Source organism: Pezoporus flaviventris, unplaced genomic scaffold (assembly GCF_033815535.1).
Source record: "Pezoporus flaviventris isolate CSIRO_AGI_PZ_B2104156 unplaced genomic scaffold, CSIRO_AGI_Pfla_v1 ptg000123l, whole genome shotgun sequence".
NCBI classification, from domain to species: Eukaryota; Metazoa; Chordata; class Aves; order Psittaciformes; family Psittacidae; genus Pezoporus; species Pezoporus flaviventris.
Genome location: NW_026892671.1, coordinates 237,583 through 251,294, shown reverse-complemented (window position 1 = coordinate 251,294; position 13,712 = coordinate 237,583). Strand labels below are relative to the sequence as shown.

Sequence of the window (13,712 nt, the reverse complement as noted above, 5' to 3'; positions counted from 1 at the left end):
GGCACCTCATTTGGGACAGCTTCCTGCCCATAGCACCCTCTCTGCTGCACAAACCCCACTCTCTGCCCCCACTCACAAACATCTCACAGAAGCTTTGCACCTCCCCTGCAGCAGCGACACCTCACTGCAGGAGGTTCCTGCATTCCCCAGGCTCAGGGACGGATCCTGCATTCCAGGCAAGTTTGGGTAGTGCAAGAGAGGGAGACAGGAAGGTTGGCTCATGGGGCACGATGAGCAGCGTTCAGGCACCCCCAGCAGTGGGCATTCCCCATGTGCCACGCTGAGGCATGTTCCCATGAGCAAAAGTTCTCAGATAGCCTCTGGTTTGTCCAGGGCCTGCAGCCACACTCCAGGAACACCTACTCCTCCTCCACCTACAGACACCAGCTGCTCCCCATTGCTGGGCTCCGTCCTGCTTGTAAGGATTTGTTAAAGCCCTGAACTTGCTTCTTGCTGACTTCCCTCCACCCTCTCTCACCTCCCTACACACTGCTCATTGCCACCAGTAACTAACTGAAGACCTAAGAAGCTCTCAAGGCTTTCCTCAGGGGCTGACCATGTTTCTCCATTCACCACTGATGGATCCATTGAGTGCCAGGTGTGAGGTTCCTGCAGAGGCAGAAATGCCCCTGGGCAGAGCCCTGCTGCCAGGAGGGGTGTGCAGGGCAGAGCTGAGCACACAGCCCATGGCATGGGCTCTGGGAGCACTGAGAGGGAGCAGAGCTGGGCACAGAGCAGCAGCTCCTGGCAGGGACAGCTCCAGGCAGCAGAGATATGGATGGGCAGGGAATGGGTTGAAAGTGCAGCCCAGCCCTGGGGAGGGTGTGTTCAGGCAGCTCTCTTGGGGTCTGCCACTGGAGGTGGCTGCTGGCCGTGTACTGCTGCCCACAGCCCTTTGCTTCTCTCCACGAGAGCTCCGTGATCTTCTCTTTGAAACCGTGCTCCCCTGTTTTCAGCACAGGACAGGTGTTTGTGGGGGTTCTTAAGATCAATTTGTGTGTGAAGGCATCATACACAAGTGTAAGCACAGGGCAAATGGGAAGGGACTGATGGACACTGCAGCCCTCCTTGCTCTGCACTAATCTATAAGGAGCTGAGAACTTCTCCCTGTTTCAATATTGTTCTGATTTTATGTCATACAAAGAATGTTTTATAGTCCCATCCCCCCCCAATAAGTGTTATGCCAGTAAATAAATAACACAGTCCAAATGACTCTAAGGCCATTCTGAGCCTCTCTTGTGCAGCCCAGACTCACTTGAGTCATGAGTACAAGTAGTGAACTTTACAATGAAGTTGGATTTCATCTGTCATCCCTTGTGAACATCAGAGGTGGACAAAGCACTGCTTCAGAGCAAAGCTGACTCCCATCCAACCTGGCCTTGAGCACTGCCAGGGATGGGGCAGACACAGCTTCTCTGGGCACCCTGTGCCAGTGTCGCACCACTCTCAAAGGGAACAACTTCATCTGAATGTCCAAGCTGAATCTTCCTTTTTTCAGCATAAAGCCATTCCCCCTTGTTCTGTCACTGCAGGCCCTTGAAAAAACCCCTCTCCACATTTCTTGTAGGCCCTGCTTAGATATGGAGAGATTGCTAAGATATCTCCCTTGACCCTTCTCTTCTCCAGGCTGAACACCCACATCTCTCAGCCTGTTTCCATTGGAGATGTAGTCCAGCCCTTGGAGCATCTTTGTGACTCTTCATAAGCCCATCATTGTAGGATCAGAAGTGAACAGAGGATGGAAGGGACCCCAGGAGGTCTCAAGTCAAACCTGTCAGGAGCAGAGTCAGAGCAAGTGGTGCAAGGCATGATTCAGGCTGAGTTGGCAATCCCCAAGGCCAGAGACTGCACAGCCTCTCTGGGTGACCTGATGCAGCACTTGCCTGAGCCGATTGGAACAAGGTTTCCTTCTGTCCTGCCTGAACCTCTCCTCTGTCACTATCCCCCACTGCCTTTTGTCCTCCCACCAGGCACCATGGTGAGGAGCCTGGCTCTGTATTCTCCATGTCCTCCTTGCCAGTACAGGCAGCCAGTCCCCAACAGCCTTCCCTTCTCAAGATCTCAGGTCCCCATCAGACTTCCCTTCTCCAGGCTGGACAAGCCCAGCTCCCCCAAACTTTCCCCACAGGCACCGTGCTCCAGTATCTCCTGACCTGAGGGCCCATTACTAAACCCACTCTTGAACTGGGGATCTGAAACCTGGATGGAGGATTCCAGATCATCCCTTCACTTGTTCTCCTGCCGTGCTCCTGCTCATACAGCCCACGATGCTGCTGTCCTCCCTTGCTGCCTCCTGTCCAGCTCCTGCCCACCCAGACCTTTCCCATGGGCTGTTCTCAGCCTGGCAGCCCCAGCCTGGGCCATTGTAGGGGAGTTCCCTGCAGGGACCCCTGTGTCCCCTGCTCCCCTGCCCAGGACACCCTGAGAGCTCTGCACCCCCCCCATGCCATCCCATCTCCCCACACCAGCACAACAGCCCCATTCATTGGGCTTCCCAAGAGCTCTTCCTGCTGCAGGCACAGAGCAGCCATCCCACAGCTGGAGCAGCCAGAAAGCTGCTTTCATTCCCCTTCATTCCTGACATGTGAGGACATATCACAGAGAAGAAGTTGCTGCAGGATCATTTATTTCCCTTAAATACAATCAGAGACCAGAGTGACACAAAGTCTGTGGGTCACACAACACGAGTGGCAACTTAATTAGGAGATGAAAACTGACATTTCTATGAAGACAACATCATCACAAATTGAAATAGGAAAACAAATGTAAAGCAGGAAAGACAGACATGGCCTGTCATGATCTACACTGGAAACCCTTTCCAGGGTAAAGCAAGCAGCGTATATCTGTGGAAACACATCTGGTCACCAGCTTCCTCACAGCATCCTTCAGCTCCCGGTTTCTCAGGCTGTAGATGAGGGGATTCACTGCTGGAGGCACCACCGAGTACAGCACTGACACCACCAGATCCAGGGATGGGGAGGAGATGGAGAGGGGCTTCAGGTAGGCAAATGTGCCAGTGCTGAGAAGCAGGGAAAGCACGGCCAGGTGAGGGAGGCACGTGGAAAAGGCTTTGTGGCGTCCCTGCTCAGAGGGCATCCTCAGCACGGCCCTGAAGATCTGCACATAGGACCCCACAATAAAAACAAAACAGCCAACAGCAATCAGGGCACCAACCACAAGAAGCCCAACTTCCCTGAGGTAGGAGTGTGAGCAAGAGAGCTTGAGGATCTGAGGGATTTCACAGAAGAACTGCTCCACAGCATTGCCTCGGCACAGGGGCAGTGAAAATGTATTGGCCGTGTGCAGCAGAGCAGTGAGAAAGCCAGTGCCCCAGGCAGCTGCTGCCATGTGGACACAAGCTCTGCTGCCCAGGAGGGTCCCATAGTGCAGGGGCTTGCAGATGGCCACGTAGCGGTCGTAGGACATGACAGTGAGGAGATAAAACTCAGCTATGAGAAAAAAGAGAAAGAAAAAGAGCTGTGCAGCACAACCTGTGTAGGAGATGGTCCTGGTGCCCCAGAGGGAATTGGCCATGGATTTGGGGACAGTGGTGGAGATGCAGCCCAGGTCCAGCAGGGAGAGGTTGAGGAGGAAGAAGTACATGGGGGTGTGGAGGCGCTGGTCACAGGCTGTGCTGGTGATGATGAGGCCGTTGCCCAGGAGCGCAGCCAGGGAGATGCCCAGGAAGAGCCAGAAGTGGCAGAGCTGCAGCTCCCGCGTGGCTGCGAATGGCAGGAGGAGGAACTGGGTGATGGAGCTGCTGTTGGACATCTGCTGCCTCTGGGCATGGGGCACCGTCAGAGGAGAAAAAGGCAGTGACAGGTTAGGACAGGAGGGATGTCAGATACAGAAGTTCAGTTTACACATTCACAACTGAGCACATAATAGCAGGAGAGGAGAGGTTCAGCGTTGTCGCCAGTCATGTCATTACACTGCTGAGGCTTCTTCCTAGGTGCAATCAGAAGAGCATTGCATCAGGCAAAAAGTCTCAGTTCTTTGCAGAACCAAGAGAGCTGCAGTGTCCATCAGTCCTCTCCCACTTGCCCTCTGCTCAAACTTGCACTGCCTGTAAGATGCCTTCACACACAAATTGATCTTAAGAACACCCACAAACATCTGTCCTGTGCTGAGACCAGGGGAGAACGGTTTCAAAGGACAGTCCACAGAGCTCTCACGCTGAGAAGCAAAGGGCTGTGGGCAGCAGAGCACAGCCAGCAGCCACCTCCAGTGCCAGATCCCAAGAGAGCTGCCTGAACGCACCCTCCCCAGGGCTGGGCTGCACTTTTCCCCCACTCCCTGCCCATCCATATCTCTGCTGCCTGGAGCTGTCCTTGCCAGGAGCTGCTGCTCTGTGCCCAGCTCTGCTCCCTCTCAGTGCTCCCAGAGCCCATGCCATGGGCTGTGTGCTCAGCTCTGCCCTGCACACCCCTGCCTGTGCAGGGGCTCAGGAGCAGCTCACACAAGCCCTCACAAGACTCTCGGTGCCTCCCTCAAAGCAGAGAAGAAAATTCCCAGCTCCCACTGCCCAACCTGCCCACCAAGAGGGAAAAACATCAAAGCTCAGCATCCTTCCCTATCAGGTAAATGATGCCTCAGTGTCTTTCAGAAGGACCCTCTGAAGAAGTGCTCAGAGTGACGGCAGATTGGAGCGGCGTCACCCACCCAGCACTTCCCTTCCCTGTCAGGGGTTTCTCCTTTCCCCTCAGCTCCCCCTGAGCTCCATGGGGAGCTCCCGGGCAGGCCGAGTGCTGACCCTGCAGGCAACAGAGTCCCTGCCGCTGCACACAGCCTTTGGGGTGCAGGGACCCTGCTGCAAGGGCAGCGCTGGGCACCCCTGGCTGCACACCCACATTCACACCCTGCAGCCAGCCCCGGGACAAGGGACCTGCCTTGTCCTGTCCCTGCATGGTGCAGGGGAAGCCCTGCTCTGCAGCACATCCTCCTCCTTATCTACAGAGAGGGAAACTGCAGCTGCATTACCCTGCACCCAGTGCCTTACCACAAACAGGGCTGGGAAGGTTTCTCCTTCAGAAGGTTCCTTCTCCTCCTCAAGCATCCTCCACTGCCGAGTGCCTTTAAGCTCCCTGTGTCTCACAGGTCTCCCCTTGCTCCCAGCTTAGCAGCAGAGGCCCAGCCCAAGGTGGCTCTGCCTCTGCCCCCCTGTGCTCCTTGCAGGGCTCCCTGGGGCTCCAGGGAAACACCATGGGAAACAGCCTGAAGCAAGCACTGATGTTCCCTCCCTCAGCTGGGAGACACACTGACTTCCTGCAGTGCCATTTCTCTGATGATACAAGGATTTAAGGATAAAAATCTTTTCTTACAATCAAAGAATCACTTTGTGAATCACATGTCTCGAAGACCCTTAGTGACTAACATATAATTGGTTAAGCACAGGTGTAAGAACTTGACCTCCAAAGCTTGCCAGCAGTCCACAGTTTTCATTAACTCAGTGAATTCCAGCTTCTTCTTATCTTGCTTGTTTAGGCTTCCTCAGGCCTCTCATGGCCTTGCTGTTTCTTTCATGATTATTCAGATTTTATGTACCAAGTATCAATTCTCCTGTGAGAACACTGCCTCCACACATCTCTGGTGGGATAACCTGGTTGGATGGTCACCAACAGCAACTGGGGCTTTAAAGTTGAATTTTACATCCTACCTTAATTTCACTAATTTTTATCCTATTCTGTTTGCTGTTAAACATTCTGCTATACATTAGAGCATAGAAATCAGCTGAACAAGTTATGCTGATGCAGAAACCTGTCCATATATATAATTGTACTTAAACCCATTTAAGAAATTCTTAACAATTGAGTAAAGCAACCAGACATTGCCCTCAATTTATAACTGGAATTCAGCACTACTCTGTTTGTTGGCACAGCAGCAAGAGGTGAGCACACCACTCTGAGAAAGATGGACTGACTTTAGTTACGGGGTGGAATGTGCTGACACACTTCCCCCCCCATTTCCTGGAGCCCTCTGCTTCCCGAGGAGTTCCTGTTAGGCCCCAGCCTTTGCACAGTGCAAGGAGTTGGATGCTGGCTGCTCCCTGGCTGCACCAGGAGCTCTGGTTACCTGGCAAAGGTGGGAGCAGCACACAGAGATCAGGAAAGCTGGATACTCCCTGCTCATACCAGGAGCTCTTTCAGGTTGATCAGGCATTCCCTAAATCCTAAACAGTTTCACAACAGGCATGGGGGACTTCTCTGGGAAACACATTCCAGGGTCTCACCACCCTCACCAGAAAGAATTTCTTCAGAGAACATAGTTTCTGTTTCACTGTAGACAAATGAGGCAGGAGAGAAGGGGTGGGGAGCACGCACCCCAGCCCCGACTCCGCACAGGGCAGCGAGGGGTGCTGCTCTTCACTACAGCACAGCTGGGCCGAACTGAGTCAGTGCTTACACAGAAACCTGTCCTTGTCCCTGATGAAGCTCTACAGGCCACAGGCTTCTCCACAAGTACCAGCCCATCTGTTTTTCTTGTCACGTCATGCCCAGTGTCACAAGCTGTGGCACAAGGGGAGGCCCTTGTTGCTGTTTCTCCTGGAACACAGGGAAGTAGAAAATGAAATACTTTTTTTAATAATGAAACCCATTCCAGTGACCACGGAAAATATGGAACAAGATGCTAGAGCCCTACAGGATTTACCAGGAAGAGCAACAACTAACTAAAAATTCCCTCCTGTGCTGTTTCCTTTCCCAGCCCATGGATACTTCCCTCAGTAACTGGCAAGTGCACATGGCACAGAAGAGATCTGTGTATCTGCTGCACATGAAGGTGAACAGTTCCTTTTGGTGTTAGAGCTGTAGAGTCAGATTTATCTCCAAAGCAACTCAACCATGGACCAAGGAAACAGGCAGAGAATTTTCAGCTGTACCTGCAGTGCCCTGCAAAAGCAGGCAAGTCAGGGCCAGGATGCACAAGGCAAGGCAGGGCAAGGTGAGGCAAGGCAAGGCAGGGCAAAACAAGTTATGGCAAGGTAAGGCAAGGTAAGGCAAGGCCAGGAAGGGCAGGGCAGGGCAGGGTAAGGCAGGGCACGGAGAGGTAGGGCAAGGTAGAGCAAGGAAGTTCAAGGCAGATCACAGCAAGGCAAGGCAAGGTAAGGCAATGAAAGGCAAGTCAAGTCAAGGCACGGCAAGGCAGGGTAAGGCAGGGTAAGGAAGTTCAAGGCAGATCAAGACAAGGCAAGTCAAGGCAAGGAAAGGCAAGGCAAGGCAAGGCAAGGGAGTCAAGGCCAGGGCAGGCTAGGGCAGGCCAGGCAAGGCCAGGCAAGGTGAGGCAAGGCGAGGCAAGGAATGGCAAGGCAAGGAATGGCAATGGAAGGAAAGTAATGGCGAGGCGAGGCAAGGCAAGGCAAGGCAATGCAAAGCAAGGGAAGGCGAGGCGAGGCGAGGCAAGGCAAGGCAAGGGAAGGAAACTCCTCGCGTGGCGAAACAAGGTGAGGAGAGGCGAGGCGATGCGATGCGAGGCAAGGCCATGCAAAGCACGACCAGGGAAGGCAAGGCATTGCAAGGGAAGGAAAGGCATGGCAAGGCACGGCAAGGCACGGAAAGGCAAGGCAAAGCAAGGGAATGCAAGGCAAGGCAAGGGAAGGCAAGGGAAGACAAAGCAAGGCACGGCAAGGGAAAGAAAGACCTGGTGAGGCGAGGCGAGGCGAGGCAAAGCAATGCAAGGCAAGGCAAGGCAAGGCAAGGCATGGCAATGGAAGGAATGGCATGGCGAGGCGATGCAAGGCAATGGAAGGCAAGGCAAGGCAAAGCATGGCAAGGGAAGGAAAGTCATGGCGAGGTGGGGAGAGGCAAGGCAACCCGAGGCGAAGCAATGCAAGGCAAGGCATGGCAAGACAAGGGAAGGAAATTCATGGTGAGTCAAGGCGAGGCAAAGCAAGGCAGGGCAACAGAAATAAAGACATAGTGAGGCGAGGCTAGGCAAGGCAAAGAAAGGGAAGGAAATGAAAGGCAAGGCAAGGCATGGCAATGGAAGGCAAGGCAAGGCGAGGCAAGGCAAGGAAATGGAAGGAAAGGAAAGGCAAGGCGTGGCAATAGAAGGCAAGGCAAGGGAAGGGAAGGCAAGGTGAGGCAAGGAAAGGCAAGGTAAGGCGAGGCTAGGCGAGGCAAGGCAAGGCAATGCGAGGCAGTGCAGTGCAAGGCAAGGCAAGGCAAAGAAAGGAAAATAATGGCGAGGTGAGGCAAGTCAAGGCAAGGCCAGGCAAGGCAAGGAGAGGCGAGGAGAGGCAAGGCAGGGCAAGGAATGGCAATGGAAGGAAAGTAATGGCGAGGTGAGGCAAGGCAAGGCGAGGTGAGGCATGGCAAGGTGAGGTGAGGCAAGGCAAGGCGAGGTAAGGCAAGGCAAGGTGAGGTGAGGCGAGGCGAGGCGAGGCAAGGCAAGGCCATTAAAGGCCAGGCAAGGCGAGGAGAGGCGAGTTGAGCTGAGGCAAGGCAAGGCAAGGGAAGGAAACTCCTCGCGAGGCGAAACTAGGTGAGGAAAGGCAAGGTGATGAGAGGTGAGGCAAGGCAAAGCAAAGCAAGACCAGAGACCAGGAAAGGCAAGGCATTGCAAGGGAAGGAAAGACATGGCAAGGAAAGGCAAATCAATGCAAGGCAAACCAATGCAAGGCAAGGGAAGGCAAGGGAAGATAAGGCAAGGAATGGCAAGGCAAGGAAAGGCAAGGCAAAGCAAGGGAATGCAAGGCAAGGCAAGGGAAGATAAGGCAAGGCACGGCAAGGGAAAGAAAGACCTGGCATTGTGAGGTGAGGCGAGGCAAAGCAAGGCAAGGCAAGGCAAGGAAAGGCAAGGCATGCAAGGGAAGGAAAGGCATGGCGAGGTGAGGCAACGCTAGGCGAGGCAAGGCAAGGCAAGGCAAAGCGAGGTGAAATGAGGTGAAGCGAGGCGAGGCAAGGAAAGGCCATTCCAGGCCAGGCAGGGCAAGGCTAGTCGAGTCAAGGTGAGGCGATGTGAGGCGATTCCAGGCAAAGCAAGGCAAGGCGATGGAAGGCATGGCAAGGCATGCCAAGGAAAGGCATGGCAAGGCAAGGAAAGGCAAGGGAAGGCAAAGCGAGGCGAGGCAAAGCCAGGCAAGGCAAGGGAAGGAAAGACCTGGCGAGGCGAGGCGAAGCAACGCAAGGCAAGTTCAAGCAAGGAAAAGCAAGGCAAGGCCATTTAAAGCCAGGCAAGGCGAGGTGAGACGAGGCGAGACTAGGTGAGGCAAGGCAATGTGAAGGCAAGGCAAGGCATGGCAAGGAAAGAAAAGTCCTGGTGAAGCCAGGCGAGGCATATTGATGCAAGACAAGGGAAGTCAAGGCATGGCATGGCAAGGGAAGGAACATCATTGCAAGATATGGCAAGGCTAGGGAAGGCAAGGCGAGGGAAAGCGAGAGAAGGCAAGGGAAGTCAATCCAAGGGAAGGCAAGAAAAGGCAAGGCAAGGCATGGCAAGGGAAGGAAAGGCATGGCAAGGGAAGGAAATGCATGGCGAGGAGATGCAAGGCAAGGAGAGGCGAGGCAAGGCAAGGCAAGGCAAGGCATGGCAAGGGAAAGAAAGGCATGGCAAGGCAGGGCAAGGCAGGGAAATGCAAGGCAAGGCAATGCAAAGCAAGGGAAGGCAAGGCAATGCAAAGCAAGGGAAGGCAAGGCAAGGCCAGGCAAGGTTAGGCAAAGAAAGGTCAGGCAAGGCAAGGCAAGGTAAGGCAAAAAAGGCCAGGCAAGGCAAGGCAAAGCAAGGCAAGGCAATGCAAAGCAGGGCAATGCAAGGCAAGGCAAGGCAAGGGAAGGAAAGGCATGGAGAGGAGACGCAAGGCAAGGCGAGGTGAGGCAAGGCAAGGCATGGCAAGGGAAAGAAAGGCATGGCAAGGCAGGGCAAGGCAGGGAAATGCGAGGCAAGGCAATGCAAAGCAAGGGAAGGCAAGGCAATGCAAAGCAAGGGAAGGCAAGGCAAGGCCAGGCAAGGTAAGGCAAAGAAAGGTCAGGCAAGGCCAGGCAAGGTAAGGCAAAAAAGGCCAAGCAAGGCAAGGCAAAGCAAGGCAAGGCAATGCAAGGCAGGGCAATGCAATGCAAGGCAAGGCAAGGCAAGGCATGGCAAGGGAAAGAAAGGCATGGCAAGGCAGGGCAAGGCAGGGAAATGCAAGGCAAGGCAATGCAAAGCAAGGGAAGGCAAGGCAATGCAAAGCAAGGGAAGGCAAGGCAAGGCCAGGCAAGGTAAGGCAAAGAAAGGTCAGGCAAGGCCAGGCAAGGTAAAGCAAAAAAGGCCAGGCAAGGCAAGGCAAAGCAAGGCAAGGCAATGCAAGGCAGGGCAATGCAAGGCAAGGCAAGGCAAGGCAAGGCAAGGGAAGGAAAGGCATGGCGAGGAGACGCAAGGCAAGGCGAGGTGAGGCAAGACAAGTCAAGGCAAGGCAAGGCATGGCAAGGGAAAGAAAGGCATGGCAAGGCAGGGCAAGGCAGGGGAATGCAAGGCAAGATAATGCAAAGCAAGGGAAGGCAAGGCAAGGCCAGGCAAGGTAAGGCAAAGTAAGGCCAGGCAAGGTAAGGCAAAGAAAGGCTAGGCAAGGCAAGGCAAAGGAAGGCAAGGCAAGGCAAGGCAAGGCAAGGCAAGGCAAGGCAGGGCAAGGCAAGGCAATGCAAGGCAAGGCAAGGCAAGGCAATGCAAGGCAAGGCAAGGCAATGCAAGGCAAGACAAGGCAAAGCAAGGCAAGGCAGGGCAAGGCAAGGCAAGGCAAGGCAAGGCCAGGCAAGGCATGGCAACGCATCGTAAGGCAAGGGAAGGCAAGGGAAGGCAAGGCTTGGCCAGCCCAGGAAGGGCAAGGCAAGGCAAGCACTGCAAGGCCAGGCCAGGCCACGTCAAGCAGGGCAAGACCAGGCTAGGCCAGGACAGCCAAGGCAATGGAAGGTACGGAAAGGCAATTCAATGCAAGGCAAAGCAAGGGCAGGCCAAGTCATGCCAGGAAAGGCCAGGCAAGATAAGTCAATGCAAGGCAAGACCAGGCAATGAGAGGCAAGGAAAGACAAGACAAGGCCAGGCAAAGCCAGGCTAGGCCAGTCCAGGCAACGCAAGGCAAGGAAATGCAAGGCAAGGCAAAGCAAGGCAAGGCCAGGCAAGGCAATGCCAGGCAAGGACAGGCAATGCCAGGCAAGGCCAGGCAAGGCAAGGCAAGACAAGACAAGGCAAGGAAATGCCAGGCAAGGCCAAGCCAGGCAAGGTCAGGCAAGTCCAGGCAATGCGCGGCAAGGCAATACAAGGCAAGGCATTACAAGGCAAGGCAATGGAAGGAAGGCACATCAAGGCAAGGCCGGGCCAGGCCAAGTCAGGCAAGGCTAGGCAAGGCAAGTGTTGTGGTTTAAAACTAGTCAGGCAGCTTGTTCACTCACTCCCCCCATTCTTGCCCTCCCCCTACTCCCAAAGGGACAGAGAGGAGAATCGAAAAGAATGCAACTCCCACAGGTTGCGATAAGAACAGTTTAGTAACTCAGGTATAACACAAATCACTACTGCTACCACCAAGAATAATAATGATAAAAGCAGTAACAAGGGAAGAGAATACAACACCCCAGAACCAGCCGACCGATAACTCGCCCCGCAGCCTGACCAAGCACCAACCAATACCTCCTCTAACCTGGAGTCCTAGCCCTTCCAGGTAACTCTCAGTTACATCCTGGGAATGACGTGTGGTGAGGACAAGGGCCAGGACAGGGAAGAGCAACGTACAGATACAGGTACAAAGCCACGGCCACCTTCGTCCCGCCCTGCTGCTGGAGCCCGCCTGTATTACAAGTTATTGTCATAAAGCACAGTCAGACAAGAACCTTAGTCCAAGCCCCACACTTGATAAACACTAAGACAGCAAATACTGGCTCTAAGTAAGTTACAACAGTCTGAAACTGTGAGATGAAGAGGAACAATTCTGAGAGCCAATAAATCGGCATTGTGATGAGTGACTATTAATCCGGTCAAATCTGTCATTATCTCAACCTTTGTGCCCCAGTTAGGCGCCAAAAAGAACTGTTGCGGTTTAAACCCAGTCAGGCAGCTTGTTCACTCACTCCCCTCCTTCTTACCAGCCCCCTACTCCCAGAGGGACAGAGAGGAGAATCAAAAAGAATGCAACTCCCATGGGTTGAGATAAGAACGATTTAGTTACTAAGGTCTACCACACATCACTACCGCTACCACCAATAATAATAATGACAAAGGAAATAACAAGGGAAGAGAATACAACATCTCACCACCAGCTGACTGATAACTCACCCCCCCCCCCCCAACCTGAACAAGCACCGACCGGTACCTAGTCCAACCTGGCAGTCCTCTAGCCCTTCTGGGTAACTCCCTGTTACATCCTGGGCATGACATGATGTGGCTTGGAATACCTCTTTGGTCAGTTTGGGTCAGGTGTCCTGGCTCAGATTCCTCCCGGGTTCCCCTCCTCCCTCGCAGAGCATGAGGCTCAGAAAGTCCAAGCCTTAAGTCAAAACCACAGCACTGAACCAGCTACTAAGAAGGAGAAAAATGACTGCTACTGCTAAAGCCAGAACACTCACCAATGACCTTTCTAAGAGTCAACCAAGACCCCTCTATGACCCCTCAAGGAGTCCTGTATGACTCCTCTGACACTCCTCAATGGTGCCCCTATGACTCCTCTATGATGCCCCTATGACACCTCTATGATTCCTCTATGACTCCACTATAACTCTAAGACACCTCTATGACTGTAAGACTCTTCTATGTCTAACTTCTCCATGACTCACTCCCCTACAATTCCTCTAAGACTCCCCTGACTCCTAGATGACTCTACTATGACTCATCTATGAATCCTCTACGACTCCTCTATGACTCCCCTATGAATCTATGACCCTATGACTCCTCTAAGACTCCTGTAAGACTCCACTATTACTCTCTATGACTCCTCTATGACCCGTCTATGACTCCTCTATGACTCCTCTATAACGACTCTATGATGTCTCTATGACACCTCTATGATGTCTCTATGACACCTCTATGACTGCTCTATGAATCTATGACACTAGGACTCCTCTATTATTCCAATATGACTCCCCTATGACTATTCTTTGACTCCACTATGACTCCTGTATGACTCCTGTATGACTCCTCTATGACTCCTCTATGAATCTATGACACTATGACTCCTCTAAGACACCTCTATGACTCCACTATGACTCCTCTATGACTCCTCTATGTCTCTTCTATGACAACTCTAAGACGCCTCTATGACCTCTCTATTACTACACTATGACCCTTATATGACCCCTCTAAGACGCCTCTATGACCCCCTACGACTCCACTATGACCCCATTATGACTCCTCTAAGACCTCTCTGTGACTCCACTATGACCCCTCTATGACCCATCTGTGACTCTTCTATGAATCTTCTATGACTCCACTATGACTCATCTATGACTCCTCTACGACTCTTCCATGTCTCCTCTACAACACCTGTACGAATCCTCTACGATTCCTCTTCGACTCCTCTACAACTCCTCTACAATTCTTCTATGACTTCTCTATGACATTATGACTCCTCTTTGATACCACTATGATTCCACTATAAACTCCTTTATGACTTCTGTATGAGTCCTTGATGATTACTCTATGGCTCCTCTATCAATCTATGACACAATGACTCCTCTATGACACCTCTATTAATCCTCTATGACGCCTCTCTCACTCCTCTATGACACCTTTATCACTCCTCTATGACTCCTATA

General features: G+C 53.0%; 1 protein-coding gene across 1 annotated transcript; it reads right to left on the bottom strand.

Moving 5' to 3' along the window:
• Positions 1-2,707: 2,707 nt before the first annotated feature.
• Positions 2,708-3,864, bottom strand: LOC133282409 (olfactory receptor 14A16-like). Its single transcript, XM_061478418.1, has one exon. It carries the CDS (start codon positions 3,769-3,771, stop codon positions 2,794-2,796), a length of 978 nt encoding a protein of 325 aa, XP_061334402.1. The 5' UTR covers positions 3,772-3,864; the 3' UTR covers positions 2,708-2,793.
• Positions 3,865-13,712: the final 9,848 nt, after the last annotated feature.